Source organism: Pipistrellus hanaki, assembly GCF_964339955.1.
Source record: "Pipistrellus hanaki genome assembly, chromosome: 20".
NCBI classification, from domain to species: domain Eukaryota; kingdom Metazoa; phylum Chordata; class Mammalia; order Chiroptera; family Vespertilionidae; genus Pipistrellus; species Pipistrellus hanaki.
The window spans coordinates 107,709-134,700 of NC_140522.1; the positions used below are offsets into that span (position 1 = coordinate 107,709).

The 26,992-nt window shown below is 51.2% G+C and overlaps 2 protein-coding genes across 7 annotated transcripts; both read left to right on the forward strand.

The window, feature by feature from the left end:
- Positions 1-12,836, forward strand: ADIPOR1 (adiponectin receptor 1). 6 transcript variants are annotated; one of them, XM_084868631.1, is made up of 9 exons: positions 1,849-2,025; positions 3,134-3,232; positions 5,960-6,193; positions 6,627-6,743; positions 7,950-8,121; positions 8,573-8,759; positions 9,652-9,839; positions 11,153-11,346; positions 12,021-12,836. In XM_084868631.1, exons 3-9 carry the CDS (start codon positions 6,053-6,055, stop codon positions 12,147-12,149), a joined length of 1,128 nt encoding a protein of 375 aa, XP_084724757.1. In that variant the 5' UTR covers positions 1,849-2,025; positions 3,134-3,232; positions 5,960-6,052; the 3' UTR covers positions 12,150-12,836. The 6 variants fall into 6 exon arrangements, with proteins under 6 accessions (XP_084724754.1, XP_084724755.1, XP_084724756.1 ...); XM_084868632.1 differs by having other exon boundaries at positions 1,849-1,947; XM_084868633.1 differs by having other exon boundaries at positions 1,849-1,927.
- A 2,961-nt stretch (positions 12,837-15,797) lies between these two features.
- Positions 15,798-26,895, forward strand: KLHL12 (kelch like family member 12). The gene is made up of 12 exons (XM_084868622.1): positions 15,798-15,967; positions 17,999-18,232; positions 19,001-19,154; positions 20,198-20,415; positions 20,740-20,889; positions 21,095-21,209; positions 22,253-22,359; positions 23,064-23,259; positions 23,908-24,066; positions 24,317-24,415; positions 25,061-25,247; positions 25,425-26,895. The coding sequence occupies exons 2-12, from the start codon at positions 18,038-18,040 to the stop codon at positions 25,549-25,551; spliced, it is 1,707 nt and encodes a 568-aa protein (XP_084724748.1). The 5' UTR covers positions 15,798-15,967; positions 17,999-18,037; the 3' UTR covers positions 25,552-26,895.
- The last annotated feature ends 97 nt before the right edge of the window (positions 26,896-26,992 follow it).

Consider the following 26,992-nt stretch of genomic DNA (forward strand, 5'->3'; position numbering starts at 1 on the left):
GGCAATGACGTCAGCGCCGGGTCCCCTTCCGGCGCGGGGAGCGTCAGGACCAGGGCCGCCGGGCTGCAGGCCGCCTGCGGCGCTGCGGGATGTAGCGCGGCGTCCGCGGCCCCAGCTCAGCCCGTCGCCGGCGGTAAGTTCCGGGAGCGAGCCGGCGAGGGGCGGGGACGAGCCGGCGAGGGGCGGGGGCGCCCCGAGGTCCGAGACACCCCGCCCTGCCGCCGGCCGCGCCCCCGGCTCCCCCGCGGTCCGCGGTGTAAACATTTCCGGCCCCTCCCCGCCGCGCGCCGCCTCCGGGGCGACCTCAGAGCCGCTGGCGGGCGGATGGGCCGCGGCCCCGGCTGCCGAGCTGCCGGCCGAGCTGGTGAGTGCGGCGTCCTCCCGGCCCCGCCGCCGGGGGAGGCGTCGGGATTCGGGCTGAGGCTCAGGCTTGGGGCAGGGCCGGGCCCGGAACGAAGCCCGGTCCCGGCCGCGGCGCGAGCGCGTGGGGAGCGGGGGTGAGGCTGGGGGCCTGGCTGGCTCCTAGGACCGCCTGCCTGTCCAGCGGGACCCGCCTCCGGGGGCCTGGGCGCCCCAAGGATCCTCGACTTACAATCTTTGTCAGATCGGACCCAGGCAGTGACTCCCCCCCCCCCCCCCCTTGGTGTTGGAAAAGCGGAGGCTGGTGGGCAGTTTACCTTTGTTTACGGGAATCCTGGACGCTGACATGGAGCAGAGGCTCAACTACTTTGTGCAGAAAAGGAAATCTCATCCCCTCGGAAATTCTGCACTGATGTATGTCATCTTACTGTGTGAGGTTTGCCCTTCACGCCTTTGGTTTTTTAAGAAAACAAAGTAGATAGATGCTTCCCCTCGGTTTTTCCTGCTTCCTGGGAAACTGACGCGGCATTTCAGTTCACACAGAGTCCGGTGTGGGAGGAGCGATCGGAGCCCACGTAGGACTTTTTCCCTGAGTAACCCGTAGTCTCTCCCCCGGTAGCTAGAAGACCGACAGCAACAGGGAGCGACGCTGCCCACTGAGACCAAGTGAATGGTTCTTTTCTGAAACGAAGCGGTGGGGTCTGCTCACCGCTTTCCTCTCGGTAGGGCTGGGGTCACCTGTCGTGGTGCAGCTGCTGCTCCCCATGTTTTTACAGCGTCTGTGGTAGGAGGAGTGCACCCTGGGCGGTGCTCAACAGATCGTGATGTCAGATCGCAGGTCCCAGGTCCCAGCTCCCAGCCACAGAAGTTACTCCAGGAGTGCCTTCTGCCCGGGGTCCTGGTTGGTCCTTGGGGAGGGGAATCAGTCCTCAAAGCCTGTGGAGGCCCACCTTCGAGCGCGTCCACTGTACCTGCTTGCAGAGTAGAGTCAGAAAGTGTTTTTGTTCTCAGTGGCTAAGCATTTTTGTGATTCTCAAGGGATTAGAAAAATCGGTCACTGTACCTGCAAGTGGGAAAGAATCTCAGGAAGCAGCAGGAGGCTCCATCAGCTAATGGCCGGCTGTCAGACCATCTTCCGGGTCTTCAGGCTGGCCTCAGTTTACCTTTCCACAAATCCTTTATGGGAAAGTGGGGTGGGGGGAGGACTAAAAAAAGGGGGGAAAATAAGAAAAAGAAAGAACAAAAACAAAATGTATGTCTGCTTCTAGGCCAGTTCTCTATTTCCCTGGAAGGTCTCTGCTTCCTTATAAAGCCAAACCGACACTCCTGGTACACGACATTATTATGTTGGTCACCCTGTGGTCACCCTGGCGAACTGAACATCCATCTTTAGATTAGAAGCTTTATGAAGAGTGTGTGTGTGGGGGGGGGGGAGGTTTGCTGGTGCTGACACCCATTAAAATCATGACGTTTTCTCCTTAAGGTGCATTCGTCCCTGATGTTGCTCCCTGGATTTTGTTCCTCTCACTGCACTCCGATTTCTCTTTTCCTGCTCAGAAGTGTTGGGGTGTGGCTATTCCTTATAAAGTTTGTAGCTGTCTCGGTTCAAAAGGACCCTGGAAGTGCCCCCTAGACAAACCCGTTCCCAGTCACCGGCTTCTAAGTGTGCGCTTGGTTTGCGTTTGTTTCATTGGGGCTTCGGGGGCACCCAGTGTGAGTGACCACCATGCTGTGTGACTACTCACCGTGTATCTGTAATGTACTGATAGCCAGGTGTTCACGTAAAAACGGGGACTGGCTGGGACTGCTGCTTGTGCCTGTGTACTGCTTGTTTTCTTCTTCTTTTTTTGTTTTTTTAATCATGGCATTTGAAAGGCTTGTCTGTCTGGCGGGGGGCGGGGGGGGGTGGTGAGATATAAAACCTCTCCTGCTGGGACTGCTTTAGCTGGAGAAGAGCTATAAAGGACGTAAGCTTGTGATTTTCCGCTTCAGACTCTTAAGCCAGTGACTTGGCATCAAGTAGGAAAGTGGAGGCTCTGTCACTGCAGTTGGTAATTTTCAAGCAATAGGCCTTTTCCCCGCAGAGTGCGGGGAGGAGAAGGCAGCTGTGCTCTGTCTTGTCTTTTCCGCTAGACTAGTCTTGCTTTAAAACTAGTGAGAATCTGGCAGGCATAGGCTGAGCCTACCCTTGGAACCTCTAGGGGTGCAGGGACCCCAGAATAAAACCTCCAGAAGCTCTGTGCCTCTGACTGCAGGGAAGGAGTGTGCAGTAGCCTGGAACATTGGGAACTGGCTCGCGGCATAAATGTCTCAGAGACCTGTGAGGGACGTAAACTCTCCAGCTGGCTGGCGAGGGATTGAGGGTCAGTCCTTCCCAAGTGGGGCACAAGATTATCTAATTTATAGGAGCACAAACACCTCCCTGCCTCCATAGTCTACTCCCTGATACTGGTTTACCCAGATAGAAAGCTTAGTGGTAAAGACTTATTAGCTGGGATTGAAGAAATCCCTCAAAAAAAAATGCATTTGGTGGGATTTGGCCCAATTATAATTTGCTATTATCGGGTGTGGTGAATTTTCTAAAATACATAAGGATATAGCTGGCTGAAGTCCTTAGTGCTCCCAGAACCCATCTTAACAACTTAGGGCTTCGTGCCGGTTTTATGTGTCCTAGAGACTAATGTTTTCAGTAACGTCCAGCTGTTTGAGTGGTCTGCCCTGTCAGAAATTGTATGTTCAGGTCCTAGTATCACCTGCTCTTCTTTCTCGCCAGACCTCCGATCCCTCTCTCTCCCTCTCCTGTCTCTGTGTTGCTACAGTTTAGAAGACCAAAGTGGACAGTGGACTTTTGCTCACTATGATGACCTCCTCTGTATGTATTTCATTGCATGACGTATCTTGTAGCCAATGGCGGGTTCATGAGTCACCGGGTGTTAGGCTTAGTGACTTGAATCTAGGAGACAATGCCAGGGGGAGGGAGTGTATGAGTGAGTGATAGAGGAGTCGGAGGGAATCAGAAAAATTAGCAGCAAGTGATTTGGACAAAAACAAAAAAAAGACTTTGCTGGTGGCCAAAGGCTGAGGTTATCCCGGGAGAATGCTAGGCAAAGGCACTTTTCTTATCAAATGAGATGTTAAGGCTACCAAGCTGGGCTCTGCATCTGATATCCTGACCCTAATTGCCCAACTTAAAGTTTGTCTGCATTACTCTTGATTGCTTCCCGTAAAATAGTTTCCCAACATCCAGAGAAACTGAACTTTGTGTGTGGCTGTGCTAGGTCAGGGGTTCTTGTATCCCTGGCTTTGCACGGGCCACAGATTACCTTGTGCATCTGGTTGTAGGCTCCTTGAAGAAAAGGACTCACCTTGTTCCCCTTTGTGTTTTGCACCGTACCCGAGAACGCCTTAGGGTCTGCACTAAACATACGAGTTCGATATTCAGTGACAGGGAAAGCCCAACAAACACAAGAGAGTGCATAAACCCTGAGCTGGTGATAAAAAGTTAACGAGTCACATGCTTGCTGGCTGGAAAGCTGCCCCGTTCATCCGTTCATTCCTTGTGGACTGAGGGCTCTGACTAGAATCGGGGACAGGAATCTACTTGTTAGCGAGGTGGTGTCGGACCCCTGCTCCTGAGAGGGACGTTTTGGCCACCCCTGAAGTACTGCCAGCAGTACACGAAGCTACGTGCATCCTCCTTTTGAGACTGACTTCTGAAAATGCCCAAAGCTATTCATATGTTTTTTCCAATATACATTATTTTTTAAAATATGTTTTATTGATTTTTTTTACAGAGAGGAAGAGAGAGGGATAGAGAGTTAGAAACATCGATGAGAGAATCATCGATCAGCTGCCTCTTGCACATCCCCTACTGGGGATGTACCCGCAACCAAAGTACATGCCCTTGACCGGAATCGAACCCGGGACCTTTTCAGTCCGCAGGCCGATCCTCTATCCACTGAGCCAAACCAGTTTCAGCAATATACATTATTTCTTAGGAAAGCTGTGGATGGGGGAGTGCTTCCCTGTGAGGAGCCGTGTTTTGTGGTCAGCCTACCGACAGGGATTTCGCAACGTTCCCTCTCACGTGGGCTGCCTCCCTCCCCTTTCCTGTTCTCCCTGGCTCCGCTGTTGCCCAAGCGGCATCTGTCCTGCCGGTCTTTCGCAATTGAAGAAAGAGGAACTCTCCTTGTGTTGACACCGTGTAAAGGCCTCTGTACGGTGAATTATTGTTTGTCTCTTGAACCAAGTTTGCTTGTTGCTTTCAGTTGTGCTTGAGAGTTGAGCACAGCATGACTTTTGAAACTTGAGGATTGCCCTCACTTGACTACATAAACCCTGAGAAGGAAGTGTGATTCCTCTCGGATTTTAGAAGAAGAACTGGTACAAAATGCAGTCACCAACCATGGAAGAGATGGTCTCTCCTGGGAGCAGTCACCTTACTGTCCCTTATAAACGTTTTGGTTCCCTGAGCTTAGTTTCCACTCCTGTAAAGCAACTCATTCGTGTGCAGGTGTTACCTGGTCCTCTGCATTGCCCTGGAGTTACAGGGACACAGATGACCAGGGCAAGAAAATGCTAAAACTATGGCGACTGCTATAGCTGTGAGTAATAAACTCCTTTGTTTATGAGAGAGGGGGGAAAACCTGATCACTTTGGGCACTTTTCAGTATTATTTTCATCACCCTGAGGCCTGATTAAAGGCTGCTGTCTGAAATCCAGCTCTGGAACACCTGAAGGTCTGGAGACTTCCTAGAAAACTGAGTTCTAGGATTCTCTGGTTTTCTGGAAGAATCTGTGTGCCTGTCTGGTTTCTGAAAAGCTAAGTTTGAGTGGGGCTTTGGTTACGAGCTGTGGTGGCTGAGCCGGTTGTTGGGTATTTGTGTGGCAAAGGGCAAGTCTTCCTGATTGTCCTCCGCTTCCTGCTTCCAGGTAAGTTATTGGTTCTTTAAAGGGAAGTTGTGGGGAAGCGTGTTCTCTGAGTGTGGAGCCCACGCTCTAATCCTATAATAGAATTAGTAGGCCGTACAGAGAAGTTAGCCACTGGGCAGCTGGCCCACACGCTCCTCTGCATGCAGGGCATCTGCACTCCTCAGAGCTTCCGTAGGGAAGACCCAGCTGAGGGCAGCTGGCACTCACTTCCTTTCCAAGCCTGGGAGGGCTTGTAGTTACAGCCAGGTGTTGACTTCGTATTTTTGCTCCACAGTCTCAAAGCCAGACCTTTCTTGGGCAGAATAGCTTTGGGATTGATGGGCTATTTCTTCTCACTCAATGGGGTCCATACAAATTGGTGGGAGAGGAGGTTTGAGGGTAGACACCTGTTTTTCTGTGGTGTCAGTTTGGTATAAGAACCACAGATGCTTTGAAGGCGAGCAACCAGGTGCTCTGTTTTCAGCCTCACCTGTAAGATTAGTGGGGTTCTGAGTAAAGGATACTATTAAAGAGGGAGAAGGAACAGATTTCATTCTAGCAATTAATTGGCCTTGAGAATTGGAGACAGAAGTGAGTTTATCAGCATCTTACTCAGTGCTGACTTGTGGAAATGGAACTGTGAGGGGAGCGAATTGTCAGCACCCTTCTTGTCTGTGTTTGCTTTCAGTGTCTGCCGTCACAGGGAGATCTCTGCCCCCTGGGGCTGAGACACCCAGCCTGCCCCCAAGCTGAAGCTGCAGGGCATTGAGGTACCAGCTAGATGTCTGCTCACAAAGGACCTGCGGTGGCACAGGGCAATGGGGCTCCTGCCAGTAACAGGGAGACCGACACAGTGGAGCTGGCGGAACTGGGACCCCTGCTGGAGGAGAAGGGTGCCCGCGGCATCGCTGACCCAGCCAAAGTGAGTCGTCTTTCCGGAGTTCTTCCTCCGCCAGGAGTTCTCCTCAAACCTGCCCGCTGTTTGAGGATCTCGTGGTCTGGAAGATGGAAGTATTTGGGAAATAGGGGGCTTGAGAAGCGCTATTTTAGAGATTGGGGGGGGGGGGCTTCAGACTTAAAGAACGGGGGGACTACGTGCTGATCCTGTGTCCTCCCTCGTTGCCAGCTCCCATCAGCCTGTCTCCTGGGTGTGAATTGAGCTTCACGCCAGCATTCACACAGCATCAGTAAACCTTGAACAGAGTGTCGTAAACTTAGCTGTCGTGCCTCAGAGAAGAGGCCACAGGCCCTGTGCACACAGCACTGCGTTTGGTTTCCCCAGATACGGCTGACCTGAAGCAGCCCCGTGTAGGAGATGACTGCTGGGATTGGTTTGTGTGTGTTTTTTCACGCAGGCTGAAGAAGAGCAAGCATGCCCAGCGCCCCAGGAGGAGGAGGAGGAGGTGAGGGTCCTGACCCTCCCGCTGCAGGCCCACCATGCCATGGAGAAGATGGAGGAGTTCGTGTACAAGGTGCTGAGCGCTCAGGCCCGGGGGGGAGGGCCGGTGGGCTTCCTGGGGGTGTCCCAGCGGGTGGGCCTACGGTGGGCTAAAGACCTTCTATTCCTGCGTGTGGATTTGTTTTTGCTTAAGGTGCAGTAAATACCGGGCTAGCAGATTTTTACTGCCTGGTGTGTTAAAGCATTATTCAAAATATGTTCTGAGCAGGAGTGTTGGGGGGGGGGGGAGGCAATGGTGGGGAGACACCTTAAACAATAAAAATAAATAAGTAAATAAATAAAAATTTATATATGTTCTGAACAGGAGCTCTCAATTTTTTTTTTTTTTTTTTATTTTTTTTTTGCTGTGGATCCCTTTGGCAATCATCAAAATATTAAAATGTGATTGGGCTCCTTTATTAATACATTAAATACACATTAATGACAAGCTTTAAAATATTGTATTAAAATTTATGGGTTTTTTGCTGAGACCGGTTTGGCTCAATGGATAGAGCGTAGGCTTGGGGACTGAAAGGTCCCAGGTTCGATTCCAGTCAAGGGCATGTACCTTGGTTGCGGGCATATCCCCAGAAGGGGGTGTGCAAGAGGCGGCTGATCAATGACTCTCTCTCATTGATGTTTCTAGCTCTCTATCTCTCTCACTTCCTCTCTGTACAAAATTAATAAAATATATTTTTTAAAAATTAAAATAAAAATAATTTAAAATTTTATGGTTTTTTAAATTATTATTATTGATTTTTAAGAGAGAAAGGAAACATCAATTTGTTGTTCCACTTATCTATACATTCATTGGTTGATTCTTGTATGTGCCCTGACCAGGGATCAAACCCACAGCCTTTATGTATTGGGTAGCTCTAACCAATTGAGCTACCCGGCCAGGACAAAATTTATAAGTTCTAAGTAGTGATGAATAAAAATATTTGGATATCTGTAAAACTAATTTATGAAAATATCTGTGATTTCTGTTGGTGACAGTCACAGTTCTAATCCCACTGTGGTTTGCTGCTCACACTTGTGATGGAGGGGAATGTTGAGTGTCCTGGATTCTGCTCGCTGTCCATGTGTCCTGGGTTAAGAGCACCTGCTCCAAAGGACACTGTCTCAGCCTCTCGAGGGAGGGGCAGAGCAGGGGCAGCCAGCATCTCCAGGACTGGGTCAAGGGGGCTGAAATGTATGGTTTTAAAAAGCCATATGCATATTCATGTCCCACCTGTCCCAGGTCTGGGAGGGACGCTGGAGGGTCATCCCGTATGACGTGCTCCCTGACTGGCTGAAAGACAACGACTACCTGCTCCACGGCCACCGCCCGCCCATGCCCTCCTTCCGGGCCTGCTTCCGGAGCATCTTCCGCATCCACACAGAGACCGGCAACATCTGGACCCATCTGCTTGGTGAGCGATCTGGGCGGGAAAGGAGTTCTACAGCCTGTGTCTCTGGGAAGGAAGAACCAGTGGCTCTGGCCGATGGGAAGCCGGCATTGCACCTCCAAACTGCCAGTGAGCGTGGTCGGCTCTCGGTCCTTGGTCTGTAAGACAGGCTGGGGGGGGGGGGGGGGGGGATTGGGAGAAGAAAATGCAACTAGGTGTTGTGTTGTCTGGTCTCCCTGGAAGCTGGAGGCATGGAGACAGCTCCTTCCGTTTCCTGCGTTCCCTTTGTCACAGCAGAATGCCAGCACTTTCTTATATGATTGTTTTGTCTGGGTTTATGTGCCTGGTGCCATTTTCTCCAGAAACTTTGGACTACAGTTCCCACAGCTAAACCCTGTCATGTCAGCACTGACTTAACACCATTGATATGCACACCTTCCCTTCTTCCTCAGGCTTTCTTTTCTTCCTCCTCCAGGGTTCGTGCTGTTCCTGTTTCTGGGGATCCTGACGATGCTGAGACCAAACATGTACTTCATGGCCCCGCTGCAGGAGAAGGTGGTGTTCGGCATGTTCTTCCTGGGCGCCGTGCTCTGCCTCAGCTTCTCCTGGCTCTTTCACACCGTCTACTGTCACTCCGAGAAAGTCTCTCGGACTTTTTCCAAGTGAGTGGGAGACCTGACGTTGGGATGGGGGGGGAGAATACCAGGCCCTGCTGTCACGTCCTGTGACCCCTAAAGACACCCTGCTGTGCCAGAGGAAAGGCTTTCTAGCTTGTCCGTGAGGCTCGTTTAAATCCTTCATGAAAAAACTCACGGCAGCCTCAGCAGCTGGAACCCAGCTGCGGAATGTGGTTCCCACTGCCTAGCGCTGTCCCGTGTGAGCTGGGTGCGAGTGGGCTCCTCTCCGGCCCACGCGCCCGGGTCACAGGGCGTGGCGGCGTGTCCTGTGCTGCGTGCTGCTGTGCGCCTACCCGCAGCCAAGCGGCTTATCTCCGCTGCCCACACGTCGCTGGAAGCCTCAGATGCTGTCATCCGGTGCCTCCCGTAATCCCATGCTGAGCCTGGAGTTCGTGTTTGCTTCTTGTTGTTGGTTTTGGTGGTGGGTTGTTTTGTTTTTTCCCAATAACACCAGTAATGGAAATACATTTTTATCATTTAAAAGTCAATTAGAACAGCAGTACCCCTTAATACTACTCCCAATTTAAGGGTTTGTTTTTAGAACTCAACCTGTCAGAGCTGGGGGGACAGTCAGAGCCCGCCCGAGCGAAAAGCTGGAAGCAGCTCCTGAATTTAAGTGCCCCGGGGCGGGGGGGGGGGCGGTGGTGGCTCTTCACGACTGAGGGGAAGAGAGTTCCGAGGTTGGGGACTCATAGCAACTCTTCACTGCAAAGACAGGTGTGTGGCCTGTGGGATTTCAATCCAGGATACAGATGAGAGACGGGCGATGGTCAGGTCTGCGAGCCAATGGAGAAGAGAAAACATAAAAACACAGCTGAACAAGCCATAGAAGCCTTCATTTCTCCACTAATGCGTTTTAATTCTGGCTCTCTTTCAGACTGGATTATTCAGGGATTGCCCTACTGATTATGGGGAGCTTTGTCCCCTGGCTCTATTACTCCTTCTACTGCTCCCCACAGCCACGGCTCATCTACCTCTCCATCATCTGTGTCCTGGGCATCTCCGCCATCATTGTGGCACAGTGGGACCGGTTTGCCACGCCTAAACACCGGCAGACAAGAGCAGGTGGGTATGAAGGTGATGTAATCGATCCTAATGGGCTCAACCTTAGGCCCTGCGATGGGCAGTTTGAGGACCCCACTCAAACCCTGATTTGTGTTTAGAATCCTGAGAGCAGTGTTGTTGTTTTTATTAATTTAGAGACTGGGAGGGAGAGGAAGAAATGTTGATGTGAGAGAGAAACATTGATCGTATGCCCTCCACCGGGGATCAAACCCACAACCTGGGGCATATGCCCTAAGCAAACTGGCAGCCTTTTGATGCTTGGGACGCGGTCAGGCAACAGTATGGACTTTTAAAGCTCCGTTATCCCCCAGGTTTCATATTTCATAAGCACACTAATGAGCCACATAATGACCAAGTTTGTCAATTGGCTGCAAGTATAGAAATGACTGCTCTTATGAAAATGTACAGCCCTGGCCAGGGCGGCTCAGCTGACTGAGCATCATTCCCTGCACCCAGAGGTCAGCAATTCCATTCCCAGTCAGGCTGTCAGTTCGGTCCCAGGTCGGGTGCATACGGAAGGCCTCCAATGGATGTCAACCACTGGAACAGCTAAAGCGTGAGCGTCTTTGGGTTGTGCCACCTACACTCCTCTCTTCAGCTTTATTACTTGCAGCAACACCTCCTTATCATCTGGAATGTTGTAACTTTCAGTTAAAAGAATTAAATGTACATTACTCATCAGCACATGCTGGGCGTGGTGCTTTAACGAGGTAGATCTAGGAGTGGAGAAGGTGGTCCCTGTCGGCCCCCCCCAGAACCCCCCCTTCGCTCCCCCGCTTCCCCGTTGTGTGCACTGCAGGGGTCCCCTTCCTCTTACCTCACGTCTGTCCCAGTAGCTACAACAGCTTCTAACTTGAATGTCTGCCTGCTCAGGGCAGAGCCTGGCTACTTAATGTTGTCTGATCTTACGAGAAACTCCACTCCTCCCACCTCAAAGGCACCTGGAGCTTTGCCATCCGAGTCCTGATGGCAGCAGAGCTTCGAGCAGGTGAAGGATGACTCGTTCACCTGTTGTACCTGCTCGCAAATCTGATTCCCCAGAGGGTTTGGTCTGTCACTTTGCCTACCAAATAGTGATAAAAATGAGATGCTTGTTCTTGGTGCTGTTTAGAGGGTAATATCCATATGAGCACTTTCACAGCCTTCTTCCCATTCCGGATGTTGAAGAAATAGCTGCTAATGGTTCTCCATTTTGTGGCCAAATTTCCTGAAAAGTAGCTGATGGCCATAGACACTTGAACTCCAGAGAGAAGCAGCAGTGTGCACCCCCAGGCAGCCGTCCCCTCCCTGACCGTCTTGTCTGCTCCGTGCAGGGGTGTTCCTGGGCCTCGGTCTGAGCGGCGTCGTGCCCACCATGCACTTCACCATCGCCGAGGGCTTTGTCAAGGCCACCACCGTGGGCCAGATGGGCTGGTTCTTCCTCATGGCTGTGATGTACATCACCGGGGCCGGCCTCTACGCAGCTCGGATTCCTGAGCGCTTCTTTCCCGGGAAGTTCGACATATGGGTAAGAAGCGGCCCTGCCAGCAGTGCCTGAGGTCAGGGACCGGCCCCAGTGAGAGGTCTGAGAGAAAGGCAGTACAGACATGGGGTCATGTAGTGTTTGGGGTACATATATGTACAGGGGAAGTGGGCAGGGAGGGGAGGTGATCAGGATGAACGTTTTGGTGTATTTCTATAATTATTTTTTTCAGAGAGGAAGGGAGACAGAGAGAAACATAGAAACATCATGATGAGAGAGTGTCACTGATTGGCTGCCTTCTGCCCGTAACTGGAAATCAAACCATGACCTCCTGGTCCCTAGGTGGAGATTCAACCACTGAGCCAAGCTGGCTGAGCTCTGATAAGACTTTTTAAAATTTCTAGCCCTGGCCGGCGTGGCTCAGTTCCTTGAGCATCTGTCCTGTGCACCAAAAGGTCGCTAGTTCAGTTCCCAGTCAGGGCACATGCCCAGGTTGTGCATACAATCCACCAGTCAGGGTCCATGCCAGAGGCAATTGATTGATGTTTCTCCCTCCCCTTTCCTCTCTCTAAAATCAATAAAAACATTAAAATTTTTTCTTAGCAAATATATCATTTTTTTATATAAAACTTTGAGAGAAGTTAGATGAGGTAAGAGCTCTCTTCTCATGTCTGATCCCTCCTTGCCATCACCCTGAGGGTCATCTCTTGTTCCCCCAGTTCCAGTCGCATCAGATTTTTCACGTCCTGGTGGTGGCAGCAGCCTTCGTCCACTTCTACGGGGTCTCCAACCTTCAGGAATTCCGCTACGGCTTGGAGGGCGGCTGTACTGATGACTCTCTCCTCTGAGCCTCCCGCAAGGCTGGAGGGGACCTTCCCAAGTGCTTTCAAAAATAACTTCCTGCTGAAGTGAAAGGAAGCGTCTGAGTTGTCTGTTTCTAGAAGAAACCTCTTAGAGAATTCAGTGCCAGCCAGGCTTCAGCCCACCTTCCCACCTCAGGGCGGGGGAAAGCTTTCCATGCCCCTCGCGAGGAGGGGTGATCCACTGGCCATGCCTCCTCAGCAAGGCAGCTCTGTCCCCTTGGCACAGGGCGCTTTGAAGCTCACGTTGAGATTTTATCCCTCCAACCATTTTGGGGAAAAATGATGGACTGGGACTCTTCAGAAATTTTTCTGGAAGAAAACGTCCCTCCCTTACCCCTGTCCTTACTTTGTAACATGGCTTAGAACAGGCCATCCATTTTGTAGCACACTTTTCAGAAACGATTGTAACCGGTCCCGTCTCTCTGGGGCCTGGATCTGCTGACGGCAGGAAGAAGTCACCGACTTCGAGGCAGCAGCTAATCATGGGAGTGTGTCCAGGCTTCAGATAACTTGAGTTTCAATTTTTTTCTTGGCAGAGTAATGTAAAATGGGGAGAGATATTTAATATTTAATACTAAGCTTTAAAAAGAAATCTGCTATCATTGCTGTGTATCCTGATGCAGAGGCTACGATGATAATAAAAGGAAGTGCAGAAGACAATTAGCATTCAAATATTTAACACGTGTGGTCTCAACTATTTGCACATAACTCCAAAGCATTAAAACCAGAAAAGTCACTTCAGATTCTGCAGAAGCACAAATTTGAATCAGGATTGACAGGCTGGCCTATGCAAGCCAACGAATCAGCCCAACTGATTTCCGAGCATCAGCTCCTACGTACGACCTTACTTTTCTCAACTCATTGCACAGGCTTTTACTAGAGAAATTATTGTGAAGTAGTATTTCATAATGAAATGCTTCTCAAAGGTATTGGGGTATATCCCTTTGACTATCAAAGGTCTGCTGTCAATCACTCTAGAATTTAGTTCTTTTAAGGATGGCTCATCCAGAGGCCGTTCCCTTGCCTCTCTCTGCCTTTGACATCGTACTCTACCTGAGAGGAGTTGTGTTTGTGTGTGCGCCCCGCAGCCATCACTTCCAAGCGAATGTCCACAGAAGGCAGTCTTCTCAGGTTACAAAGATGGATTTGTTCAAGATTAAGTTTGTGCAATTGGGAGAATAAGTTACCTTTTAAAAAAATAATCCAACTCGGCTGACAAACAGGAAACCTGCTCAGCCTCATGTGGTAGTCAGGGAAACGTAAATTAAAACCAAAGTGATAAGCCATTTCACTACTACCAGATTGGCACACCTTAAAAACCCTACTACTGAGTGTGTGTGGATGGGGAGCAGACCAGGAGCTACGTGGTAGGACTGGTTCTGTCGAGGGACAGGGAATATGGATGTGTGTTGCAACATGCAAACACTGCGGGAAATGCCACCTTACAATATGAGATGCATCTAAATTTCATCCTAAATTAATTCATTTTAAAAAGGTTGGTTCTGGCACTGGTACAGCAGCTCAATTGGTTAGGTTTGATTTCCAGTCGGGACATATCCCACAGTTTGAAAACCATTACTCAAGAAACAGCAGGTAAAAAGATTCATTGCAGCTTTGACTGGTGTGGCTCCGTTGGGCATCATCTAGTGCACCAAAAGTGTGCCGATTCGATTCCTGGTCAGGGCGAGCCTGGGTTGTGGGCTAGGTCCCTGGTGGGGGTCGTGCAGGAAGCAGCCCACTGACGTTCAGCATTCACATTGCACATCCATCTTCCTCTTTCTCCCCAACCCTCTTTCTAAAAATCAATAAAAATATTTTTTAAAAGATCCATTGCTGCCGACTGTATTAGCAGTGCACTAAAATGAAGCCAAATGTCCAAAACTGTTTGCTGGAAAAGTAAAATTTAGCTTTTTCATATAACGAAAGACTAGTGAAAGTTAATTACAGTGACAAGTGACAACACAGGAAGGAGGGAGGGAAGCAGCTTACAGAACATAACTGGTCTGATTGCATCTCTGTAAAGCTCAGAATTTTGCAAAACTAACGATAATTTAAGGACACAAATATGGCGAGAATTTAAAAAGGAATTTCAATTCAGAAATAAAGTTACCCTAGAACAGGAGAAAGGGAGGACAGGGTATTTCATTACTGTAGCTTGTATTCAAGAACCCGGATGTTCTTTAAACTATGATTGCTTTTCCTGTTTATATGTAATAAGTATATTTAATAAAAACTATTTTAAGTTTTTAAGAAGACTTGAGCTGACCCAGAAGCCACAGTGGTTCACAAACACGCTTTGGCCTGCAGTGGGAAATCAGTATTTCTGTCCCCAGTGGGCTAGGAACTAACCCTTAGGAGGCATGGCCTGGCCTGAATGTAAATTCAGGGATGAATTTCAGAGCAGCAGCTGGGGCCCTGCTTTGATTATATTCAGTGAATAATTTTTATTAAGTTCCTCACATTGGAAAAAAATTTTATTTAGCATCCACATTCATAAAACAATGGTTTACATTTAAAATTGTACATATTTTTAATGCACTGAAAAGCTCAAAAATCACAAAAAGTCAGCGAGGGGGAAATCTCCCTCCCATCCAGTCTCCCAAGCAACCAGTTCCTCTCTCCAAAGAAACTGAAATTACCACTTTATTTTGTATCTTTCCAAGGGCATTTTATACATATACAAACACAGGAACATATTCTCCCAACCTTTCTACACAAATAGTAGCAAACTATACGTGGTGTCCACGACCTCATGGTATTGTACGGATATATGTACTTGACTGAACCAGTCCTGCACACACATCACTGTCCATGTGCAAGAGTATTTACGAAGGATAACTTCATGAAAGGATGTCTGCACTCATAATTTCGGTGACGTTTTCCAAAATGTGTCGTCAGGGGCTTCCCACTCTTCTCCCACCTGGCGTGGCGGCTCCAATAGGACTTGTACCTGTCCTGCTCTCCCACCTACCATGTCAGGGATCATTTTGGAGCAGAGAGATAGGATGTGAGGGGTGGAAACTGTAAAATCAGGTTCCTACCTTCTTGGCTATGGTTTATCTCTGAGTCACAGGCATAGGGGCTTAATCACAAGAAACAACAACAGCCTGTCATTACTGGAATCGAGAGTCTAGGTCAGTGATCGGCAAACTCAGCCGCGGCTCACGAGCCGCAGTTTGCCGACCACTGCACCAGGCTAAGGGCACCCAAATCGATGAGAAGCAAAACGCCCAGACTGACCCGCTCAGCCCGGGGAGCGGGGGCGGTGAGGACCGAGGCTTCCGACCCGCAGTGACTGGGAGTGACGGCGGGCGCCGCGGCCAGGGTCCGCCCGAAAGGCCCCGCTGGGCACCGGCCTGGGAGAACCTGGGCGCCTCCGTGGGTTTTTCCCGACGGGAGCGGGCTCCCGGGCGCCCCGCGGGGAAGAGGTACCGCCATCAGCTCCGGGAGAATCGCTGCCCGGCCTCCCCGCCCACCCCTTCCCGCTCCGCCCGCAACGGGTCCGCAGCTACCGGGCGCCGGGTCCCGGGTGGGTCACGTGATCCGTCCCGACTCGCGCGCAGTGCGTCATCACGTCGCGCGGCCCGCTGGCCCTGGCGGTCACGTGATGCTGGAAGGGGTCGGTCTTTGAGCTGAAACGTCATCACGTCGCGCGGCCGCGGGGCCGACTGAGCGAGAGGAGCGAAGGGACGGCTCCCGAGCCTCCGGGTCGGGGCGGCGGCGGCGGCGGCGGCGGCGCCTGGGTTCCTCCTGAGCCGCCTGCTGGCCGCGCGCCCCCCTCTCGACCCCAGCGGCGGGCGCAGGTGAGCTCTGTCTTCTCCGTCCGTCCCTCCGTCCGGGCGGGCCTGGCCCCACGGCCCTCTCCGCGGGGACCGGGTGGCGGGGCTCTCCGCCCCTCGGAGGGCGCCTCCTCCTGTGGCGCCAGCGGCCGGGGGCTTACCCGCTCTTCTCCCCCCTGGACCGTGGCGGTTCCGGAGTCTGACGCCGCTCCCGAGCCCCTGGCGGGGAAACCCCATCCCGGTGTTCGCGAAGTTCCTGGGGGAGTTGCGGGGGATGCTGGCTTCTCTCGCTCCCCGAGGCTGATGCCCACGCTGCACCACAGCGACCCGGTTTGACCCTGAAATGGTCCAGCCCAGCCCAGGCCGAGCCCGGGGGGATCCCCCTTCCTAGATCCCCGGAGTTTGCACCCGAAGCTGAGAAACACCGTCCGCTGAGGTTACACACCCCTCCTCTGTCCCCTGGGTCTGCGGGGCTGAGGGAAGGGCGGTGAGGGGAACTGCACGGCGACCGACCGGCCGGCTGTGAACGCCGCCGTGGTGAGGATTCAGGATGTCCTGTGTGCTCTTCAGATATCGAGGCTGTGAGGTGTGGGCTTGTGGTTTGGTTTGGTTTGTTATTCTTGAGTCATCTATGGAATCCAAAAAAGATAGTCTCTTAGTAACCACCCCATTTCATTCCCCACAAGTTGTCGTTAAAGAAAAATGTAGCCGAAACCGGTGTGGCTCAGCGGATAGAGCGTCGGCCTGCGGATTGAAAGGTCCCAGGTTGGATTCCGGTCAAGGGCATGGACCTTGGTTGCGGGCACATCCCCAGTAGGGGATGTGCAGGAGGCAGCTAGTCGATGTTTCTCTCTCATTGATGTTTCTAACTCTATCCCTCTTCCTTTCTCTCTGTAAAAAATCAATAAAATATATTAAAAAAAAGAAAAGTGTAGTGTGGCTAAACCCCATCAATAATCGAGAAAGGACTTATTACTTTGGCTTCTTTTAAATGTGGAATCTGTTGCTGAGTTTATTTAACTGACGCGTACAAGTGACTGGCAGAAAATGAGAAGTGAGTTTTGGTTAGTTTCTGTCCTAGTAAGGCTCTTTGTTTCAGTAGAGGAGAATTTCTACAAATGCTGATTTGCTGGTGTTGATGGACATCTATTAATGATGCAGAGAAGGGAGACCCTTCCATGAAAAGGTTTGTAACAGCTTAGCCAAGTGCAAGTCCATAGACAGACCTGTGTGGTTTCCACGGTCCATTGTAGGAACTGGGTCCTCAGTGGGTCCAGGTATATTTGGAAATCTTCATACAAAATTCTCTGCATTCTTCTTTGGGGGGAGGGGGGGAGTTTATTTTTGCTGGCTCTGGCTTTTACTGCTCTAAGTTAAATACCCAATTCTTCCTTTTTTTTTTGCATTCATTTACTACATATTTATTGTACACCTGCCGGTGTGATTCAGTGGATAGAGTGTTGGCCTGGGGACTGAAAGGTCCTGGGTTCGATTCCCCATCAGGGTATATGCCTGGATTGCAGGCTTGATCCCCAGTAGAGGGCAAACAGGAGACAGCCGGTCAATGATTCTCTCATCATTGATGTTTCTATCTCTCCCTCTCCATTGCTGTCTGAACTCAATAAAAATATATTTTTAAAAAATATATGTATACATACACAATGGATCCCCATCCTCTAAATACTTACCCATTTAAACCTGCTTATGGATATTCAATAATAGTGATAGAGGGCTTTAAGCAATTTTATTTTTCCATCATCTCAGACAACAGCCCTGTGAAGCTCTGAGGGACCTGGGTCGTTTCTGTTCAGAGTTGAGTGATGATGATGAGTGCCAAGTGGCGGGGGCACTCTGTACTGTGGGAATTCAGAGGAGGGGGGGGCATTCTTTCTTGGGATGATTGGCGGCTGGACCGTGGGGGTGATGCCAGGAAGAGTGCTCTCGGCTCCATGTTTGGTTCTGAGGAAGCCGCCTTAGTTTGGAAAGCTACGCGAAAAGCGTCCTGTTTCCCCAGGCCTTCACCTGTGCTCACTGCGTTTCCTCTTGTGTTTCCAGACTCCAAGGACCCCTTTCGTTGTTTCTCCACTTTGCTTGATGGGAGGCATTATGGCCCCCAAAGATATCATGACAAACACACACGCTAAGTCCATCCTCAACACAATGAACTCCCTCAGGAAGAGCAACACCCTGTGCGACGTGACGCTGAAGGTGGAGCAGAAAGACTTCCCGGCCCATCGGATCGTGCTGGCTGCCTGCAGCGACTACTTCTGCGCCATGTTCACCAGCGAGGTGAGGCGCCTGCCCTTCCGAGTATAAAAGTAGAAGTTTGGCAGACATTCGTTGGTTTTTATGGCTTGATTCTCAAGAGTTTTCGTCTTTATTTTCAAGAATAATTATTACTCGCAACTCCAAGGATGTATTCTAGGCAAAATATACCATCAGCGATTCGGTGATCCCAAAGTCAGGTCAACCCCGTATCTTGCAGAGTATCAAACCACTCGGTAAAGCTGATATTCCAGGAAGGTGTCATCTCACTGTGTGCTCTTGGGTTACATTCAGTTCCTTCCCCGGCGGAACAGCTACCAATGCGTGCTTTATACAAGTCAAGCAAAATAGACCAGCGTTTTTCAACCGCTGTTCCGCGGCACACTAGTGTGCCGCGAGATGTTGCCTGGTGTGCCGTAGGTGCAGACAAGACAAGAATTTTATGATTTTTCACTATTTCGTTTACTTAATATTTCATAATAAAGTAATTATAAAATACTTTCTTTGTGTTTATTTGATTCCTTTTCAAGAGAATTACTTTATATATAGTCAATATAGGCACAGAGTTAAATTTTTTAACATTTTCTAATGGTGGTGTGCCTCGTGATTTTTTTCATGAAACAAGTGTGCCTTTGCCCAAAAAAGGTTGAAAAACACTGAAATAGACTATGATTTTAAGAAGATGTGTATTCAGTTCATGTTATTAACATCCCTCAGGCTGTTGGATGTGAGATGCTGCCTTTGTCACGGAGAACGATAACCACGGGTATTTCACGCCCTTTGAATTTTCAGCTTTCCGAGAAAGGGAAACCGTACGTCGATATCCAGGGTTTGACGGCCTCCACCATGGAAATCCTGTTGGACTTTGTGTACACGGAAACGGTGCACGTCACGGTGGAGAACGTGCAGGAGCTGCTCCCTGCGGCTTGCCTGCTCCAGCTGAAAGGTACAGGTGTTACCGTTGTGCGCACCAAGATGGCCCGGAATGTTTAAAGCGGAGACAGTGGGCGCTCTCAGTTCCTGCCCTTGGCACACAGATCGGGTTCTGGGCGCAGTAGAAGGGCCTCTCCCCATGTGAGCGTCGGGCTCTGTAGGAGAGATCGTTTACCCCTGTTCTGTTTCCAGGAAAACGGAGGAGAGGACAGGTGGGCTTCCTTGCATGCACGTGCACAATAGCCCTGCAAGGACATGAGAAACCGATACTGTTGTCGCCCACGTAGCGGCTGCGCTGGCCGGGGGGGTAGGGAGGCACGGGGATGCTCACAGGAGCCCTTTGCACCGTGCAGAGTGTGTGTGGGAAACTTTAATCGACACACACAGATGAAGTGTCAGGTTTTCACAGAGTTAGCAGTGGTGACCCTTCCAGGGCCCCGTCCGTGCTGTTTCTGTTGTTTTCCTTTTTAATGATTGAGACAATGGGAGGGCTTTGCATTACTGCACAGCTAGGCTTATGCTCTGAACTCCTCAGGTAGAGAAGCATGAGCTCGATATTAGTGTCCTATTTTTCCTTCTCTGGAGTCTTTTAGAAAATTTAAAAAAAAAAAACAACTTTTCAGTTACAGTTGACATTAGATATTATGTTAGTTTCCGGGGTACAATGTAGTGGTTTCATATTTATGTAACTTCCGAGGTAAATTTATAGAGTAGAAATTTGGTACATTATGCTGAATTAGAACTGGTTTTATAGCTTGATTTTCACGAGCTTTATGGGCAGTTTTGCTTAATTGTGCCAGTGTCCGCAGAAGCAGTTTGTCTTGCTCTACTTGTTTTAAAGCTGAAGCAGAGACCACCACAAAGGCCTTGTTGGAGGTCACCTAGTGCATAACGCAGAAATGGGTTTGCATTCCTTAAGCATGAAATTTCTAACCTGGTCCTTAGTGCTGAGCCAGGGCTCTCTAACTCTGGGTAGAGAAGAGGTTATGATGGAGAATAAAGACAGAGCACAGCTGGCCACGATCCTGAAGCATCCAATGTCTGTGTCTGTCCCAGGTGTGAAGCAAGCCTGCTGTGAGTTCTTAGAAAGTCAGTTGGACCCTTCTAACTGCCTGGGTATCAGGGATTTTGCTGAAACTCACAGTTGTGTCGACCTGATGCAAGCCGCTGAGGTTTTTAGCCAGAAGCACTTTCCTGAAGTGGTACAGCACGAAGAATTCATCCTCCTGAGTCAAGGAGAGGTGGAAAAGCTAATCAAGTGTGATGAAATTCAGGTACAGACTTGGCTTCTTACATGGCTTCTTTAAGATTGGGCCATTCCAAAGAGCAAGGTGGCCCTCCATGTTTCTGCAGCAGGGCTTCTTACTCCACGTCCACATTTCCATTAAATGCCCCTGAGATCACGTGCCAAATTATTGGCATGTTTATGGTGGGAGTTCACCTTCCGGAATGAAATGTGTGAGCCCAGTGTTGAAGAATCATTGCTGTACAGAGTGGATGACGCAGAAGTTGGAAGGAAAGTGGATTTCTCTGTTACCCATTCACTCATTGTACAAACATATATTGCGGAACACAGGTCTATAATTGTTCTCTGACAGGTGGATTCTGAAGAGCCGGTCTTTGAGGCCGTCATCAACTGGGTGAAGCACGCCAAGAAGGAGCGAGAAGAGTCCCTGCCTAACCTGCTGCAGTACGTCCGGATGCCCCTGCTCACCCCCAGGTACATCACCGACGTCATCGACGCCGAGGTGAGTGAGTCCTGGAAGACACGGAGCCCGCGCCTGGCTGTCCTCCGCGTAGTGCTGTGGCCTCAGGTCCGTCGTCATTTCCGGACGCCACAGCGCAGTTACTGCCAGAGCCTCAGGGGACCACGTCTGGAAACTGGTTTCTAGTTAAGAAGCTAACGACACATGCCGTTTATCCGATAACACGCCCCTCTGCTCTGTGTTCCAGCCTTTCATCCGCTGCAGTCTCCAGTGCAGGGACCTCGTCGACGAGGCAAAGAAGTTCCACCTGCGGCCGGAGCTGCGGAGTCAGATGCAGGGACCCAGGACCCGGGCTCGGCTGGGTGAGCTGGCGTCCGCAGAGAGCTGCCCTTGCCTGGCGGACAGTGGATCTAACGGGAACATTCTGTGGGAAATACAAGGACCTTCTCTCAGGCCTGTCTTCCGTCTTTTCTTCATCGGGTCCTCAGATCACTTTACCACCAAGTTTTCTTCCATGTCTGTTTTGCACAACTCTGTGGAGGTTTCAACAAGACAAAGTGTGACAATTTATAAACTATCGAGTTTAGTTTCAGTATGTTAGGAGCCTGTAAATTGGGAATTATTTAGAATGTCATGGAGGACTTAGTATGTCCCCATCCACCTGTCCCCTCTCCCCGTGTTTTCCCTTCTGGGTGAGGGAGGAAGGAGGAGCAGGTGGTGGGGACAGCCCAGGGATGGTCAGGGGCCTGCAATACGTTTTTAATTGTTTGAGAGGGATAGAGAAATAGAAACATCGATGAGAGAGAAACATCCATCGGCTGCCTCCTGCCTGGCCCCCACTGGGGATCAAGCCCAATAACCCAGACATGTGCCCTGACTGGGACTCAAACCGGTGACCTCTCAGTGCACTGGATGACACTCACAGAACCACACCGGCCAGGGCTCGGGAAAGAGGCTTTCAGGTGTATCGCTCGGCTCCTGTTTCACAACGCTCGGCTTCTTTGAGGTTAGGAGAGCGGTCTTTCACCACCAAGAACACTGTTTTGAGGTGCAGGCTGGGAGGGCAGGGAGCTCCTCCTGGCTTCTCCCTGCACGGGGAACCTCAGCTGAAGGTCGGCCAGAGGCGTCTGGGTGGGTTGGGAAGGTGGGGGCTCAGATTTGCCGCCTGCAGTGTTAGTGTCCAGGACTTTCAACGTAAGAGACTTGAGTTCTCAAGCTAGAGCCTCTAGACTAAGAGATAATTTCCCATTAGGCAACCTTACAGTGAATCTTCTGCTTCAGATGGCTTCTCTGGGCCACGTAAACAGCACCTTCATTGTAGAACTGTTTCTGCCTTCGCGTCCCTGTGAGTGTGTGCCCGGCCACGGACGGGGGGAGACCGGCCTTTTCCTCCCTCTCTCCTCAGGGGCCAATGAGGTGCTGCTGGTGGTGGGGGGCTTTGGCAGCCAGCAGTCTCCCATCGACGTGGTGGAGAAGTATGACCCCAAGACTCAGCAGTGGAGCTTTCTGCCAGTACGTGTCCTCCGTCCCTGGCTCCCAGCTCTAAACCTAGGACAACCTAGTAACTGCTAATGCTCCTTACAACAGTGTCATGCACACAGTAGATATCCAATAGATAGTTGTCAACTGTTTACATTAGGTTAGACCTCAGAATGCCAGTGGCCAGAGTCAGCTGCCACCCTGCTTCACGCCTTCCTGAGCTGTCTGTAACTCCCAGCATGCTCCACTGGCCCTGCTCTGTCACCCTGAGCTTGGTGTTAAGTCCTGTTGAGCTGAACTCAAGTTTATATCTTTCTCACTTTGTCTCTGTTTGAGTGGTGAAAATAACAATTCTCAGGAAATCTGGAAATCTTCCAGTCAGTCCTCATGGCTTTGGGTCCTGGAGTCTGGGCCTTTGATTAGCAGTTCGGGAAAACTTCCTTCTGTGGGAGGATCTTAGTCTGTAGCTCAGAGCCCTGTGGAGCAGAAAGGATGAGACCCTGGATGACGGAAAGCCTTGGAGGAGGCAGGGGTGCAGACAGCTCGATGCTAGAGCATCACAACAAGGAAAGAGTGTCCACTGGGGGGCAGGGAGGGGGACAGACAGCCGGAGGCCACCGCGGAGCGCTGCTCCCGACGGCTCCTGCTGGTGAGTGAGAGGCGGGATCAGGACGGAGAGCCGGGAGGAGGCCGAGCTGCGGGACTGACGTTCTCTGTCCCCTTCTCTCCTGAACCAGAGCATCACTCGGAAGAGGCGTTACGTGGCCTCCGTGTCTTTACACGACCGGGTCTATGTCATCGGTGGCTACGATGGCCGCTCCCGCCTCAGTTCAGTGGAATGTCTGGACTACACAGCGGAGGAGGACGGGGTGTGGTACTCCGTGGCCCCAATGAATGTCCGGCGAGGCCTGGCCGGCGCCACCACCCTCGGAGGTAGGCTGGGTGCACAGGGTGGCGTGGCCATGCTATGGGGCTGGATCGGGGCTCAGACTCCCTGCTGTCTGGCAGGAGCATGGCCTGTGGAGGGTCCCGGTGAGGCCAGACGCTCCTGTTTGCTTGGGCAATAACCGTTACAACGCTTTTCCGTGTTCACCGGCGCTTCAGCGCTGACAACAGGCTGGGTGGGGTGCAGCATGCTGAGGGGGACGTTGGCCTGGATTTCTGGGACCCTCGGCTGGTCTCGGAGTGCTTTGAGGGTTTCATCCACTGTCTGCATTTGAGGCCTGTGCTCTCTTCCTTATCAATACGACTTCATTGACTTGTCCCATAAGAAACGTGGGTTTGCTCCCAAACATGTGAAGGACTTGTGGGAAACTGGTGGAGAAAAGAGTGATTAGAAACCTCTCCTTGCGGGGAGGGCAGGTGATGGGGGTGGAGTGGCCGGGGAGAGTTCAGTGGGGAAAAAGGAGACCTGTGTAATACTTGAAACAATAAAGACCTGAAATAAAAATAAAAAAAGAAATTTCTTAGTGAATAATGAAGCTGTTGATATAGAGTTATTTATGATTAGAATGCTTAAATTCACATCATAAAAAAAATACCTACTTCTCTAAGAGTCTGTGGTTTGTTAATTCTGAGCAGATATGATCTACGTCTCTGGAGGCTTTGACGGGAGCAGGCGTCACACCAGTATGGAGCGCTATGACCCCAACATTGACCAGTGGAGCATGCTGGGAGACATGCAGACAGCCCGGGAAGGCGCGGGGCTGGTGGTGGCCGGCGGAGTGATCTACTGTCTAGGTGTTGACCCGGGGAGGCAGGGGTGGGGGGGGGGTTCCCTTTTTACCAGAATCAAGTTCATAGATGGCCTTCAAGTAAAACCCTGGTCTGTCCCAGTACAGTTCCATTAACGGATTGTCTTTCTCATGGAAGCAGAACATGGGGTTCTGTTAGGTTTCTCTCTGGACTGTGGGCAGCCTTGAAGGAGAACTGGGATTAAAAGGGGTCAGGATGTGTCGATCTCTCTGGAATGGCCTCTGCTGTCTTTCAGGAGGATACGACGGCGTGAATATCTTAAATTCGGTTGAGAAATATGACCCCCACACAGGACACTGGACTACTGTTACACCGATGGCCACCAAGCGCTCGGGTAAGACCGTCGGGTCTGGGGGGGGCCATCTGCGGTCAGGTCCCTGTTTGCACGGTGGGGGGCAGTCACGGGACAGCCCGTCGGTCAGGGTTGTAGTTCCTCTTTGCTCCGACTTCAGTGAAGCAGGAGTCAGAGTCCACCCTCCTCCTGGCCTCTGATCTCCGTGTCCTGAGAATGAAGACAGCTTTTCAGATGGAGTCTACATTTGAGGACAGAAGCCGCCTTGTTTTATTCACTTTTTAAATCCCAGCATTGGCACATCTGGTACAGTCGTGTGTGTTTAGCATGTTCCGTGGGCGAATGCCGGCAGAACTTCCTGGACAGAGGAGCTGGGCTCTGAGGCAGGAGAAGGCTGTGCTGTTCCGATTCACTTTTTCCCGTAAAAACTGCTCAAAACCGTCACAGCTCCTTTCCCTCCTCCCTCCTCCATCGCCTCCTTTCTCTATTTCCTTCTTTTCCGTTAACGGAGAGGGTTGGGCTCTGAATTAATGAAAGTAAAGACGAGAACCATTTTGTGTTTTTTTCTTCTTATCTCAACTCCCACCAGTGGGTTTACCTGAGGGGTCAGCTGGCCACCAGCGACCATGTTTTCTTTCTGGAATCCGGCCTCAGTTCAGGAGTAGTGACCTCTCTGCCTTTTTCCAGGTGCAGGAGTAGCCCTGCTGAATGACCATATCTATGTGGTGGGGGGATTTGATGGCACCGCCCACCTTTCTTCCGTGGAAGCGTACAACATCCGTACCGATTCCTGGGCGGCTGTCACTAGCATGACCACCCCCCGATGCTATGTGGGGGCCACGGTGCTTCGGGGCCGACTCTATGCAATCGCAGGGTGAGGATTTAAAACCAGGCTGGGACCATCATGCATCAGGGCAACATGATCCCCTCCACACTGTTGGGTGGAGACAGGGTGTGGGTCAGGGGAGATGTGTCCATGGAGACCTCAGTGTGGGGTGTGGGTGGAGAGGAACAGAAAGCTCATTTCCCTCTCTCGCTTCTTCCCCCTCAGTTATGATGGGAACTGCCTGCTGAGCAGCATCGAGTGCTATGACCCTGTCATCGACAGCTGGGAAGTGGTGACCTCCATGGGAACCCAGCGCTGTGATGCTGGCGTGTGTGTTCTCCGAGAGAAGTGACCTTGTTGGAGCTCCATCCAGAGCTAGTGACCAGTCCAGGGGCCAGAGAGCAGGCGAATCAAGGATCGTGTCCAGAATGTCTGCTTCTCGCTGTGTGCTCAGGGTGATTACAAGCACCGGGGCGGTGATGGTGGTCTTTATTTGCACACACTCCCCCTCGCGCTGGGACTGGTCCCTGAGTAGAGTGGTGAACGGCCCTCACGGGAAAAGAAAGCACGGAGGGGATGTGCGAGGCCAGGCCACCTCTCCTGGTCTGGGCGGCCCTCTGGCCGTGCCTGGCTCTCCGTGTTCTCAGGAGGACATGCGTACGTTGCGCCCGTGTGTTGCAGAGAACAAAAGTGAGGGTGACCTACTAGAGGTGGGCAGTGTCCAGCCGACGTCTGGATTGGAAGGATTCCGGCTTGCGTCAGCCTGATGAAGTGCAAGTCCTGTTTTTCAGGACTAAGTGTACTTCCTGGTCTGCGGGAGCCGCACGTAGCTCTGTGCTGGAGGGGAACCGAGGGAAGCGCCTGTCACGGCGGTGGGCTTGGGAGACACCTTTGTCACACTCCATGGGGGGCAGAGCTGCTGTATCCCAACTGGGCTGAGCGCGCAGTGACCTGAACTCGCTGGCGTGAGCAAGCCTGGACCTCCACGACGGGAGACCTGGAAGGCAGGGTGGATGTCGGAAGGGTCTTCCGAGTCCCTGGTCGGTCTGGACTGCAGTGTGGCTTCCCTGGCCCTGGCCCTGGCCCTGTGCGAGACGAGCACGGTGAACCAGTGTCAGGTGGGCGGACTGGAGACGGCGGGGCACAAAGAAGTACCTGTGAGTTCTCTTTGTCTCACTCCTGCCAGGGCCCATTCCCCGCAGCAAGGTCCGCCTTGCGGGGAGAGGTCGTCATTGAATCAGATCCTTCTATGCTGGAACATTTCCTTACTATTTATTGGGGGCAGGGGTGGGGTGCAGCAGCCTGCAAGGTCAGCCACTTGGTATTGCCCGTCCTTTTAAGCGCACACTTGTGCTGAGGGTGGTTTTTACTGCTGTTTGGTACAGCTCGTCCTTGTCCTACTGCCGGGCTACCAGCCTGTCCTTAGAGTGGATGATGTTCATCCCAGGACAGAAGAATCAAAGGACGGCCAGCGTCCTGTGTTCTCCGGTACCTGCTCGCACCTTTTCTGAGCCACCGTTCTAGGCTCTCCTGTGTTACCGAGGGAAATTCCTGCGTGGTGGGTATTGGGCATGTGGGAATGTGATGACCTGAACAAGAAAACACTCATTTTCTCCTCTCCCTGAATGGAATTGACCTAAAGAGTTCATTTCCTTTGTATATTTTTAAGAAAATATTAAAAATAATCTGTCTCAAATGCCTTAAGAGAATTTGTGGCAAACCAGCACTGTCCTCCTACATTTGGGGGAGCAGACATAGAGATCAGCTGTGAGAGTCTCACCAGGAAATGTTTC

Excerpts from the sequence above, each read along its gene's own strand:
- KLHL12 (XM_084868622.1), top strand. The coding sequence starts at position 18,038 with ATGGGAGGCATTATGGCCCCCAAAGATATCATGACAAACACACACGCT. Across the intron at positions 20,890-21,094 it reads CCGACGTCATCGACGCCGAG|CCTTTCATCCGCTGCAGTCT; the intron begins GTGAGTGAGTCC and ends TCTGTGTTCCAG. Across the intron at positions 21,210-22,252 it reads CAGGACCCGGGCTCGGCTGG|GGGCCAATGAGGTGCTGCTG; the intron begins GTGAGCTGGCGT and ends CTCTCTCCTCAG.
- ADIPOR1 (XM_084868628.1), top strand. The coding sequence starts at position 6,053 with ATGTCTGCTCACAAAGGACCTGCGGTGGCACAGGGCAATGGGGCTCCT. Across the intron at positions 8,760-9,651 it reads GTCTCTCGGACTTTTTCCAA|ACTGGATTATTCAGGGATTG; the intron begins GTGAGTGGGAGA and ends GCTCTCTTTCAG. Across the intron at positions 9,840-11,152 it reads ACACCGGCAGACAAGAGCAG|GGGTGTTCCTGGGCCTCGGT; the intron begins GTGGGTATGAAG and ends TGCTCCGTGCAG.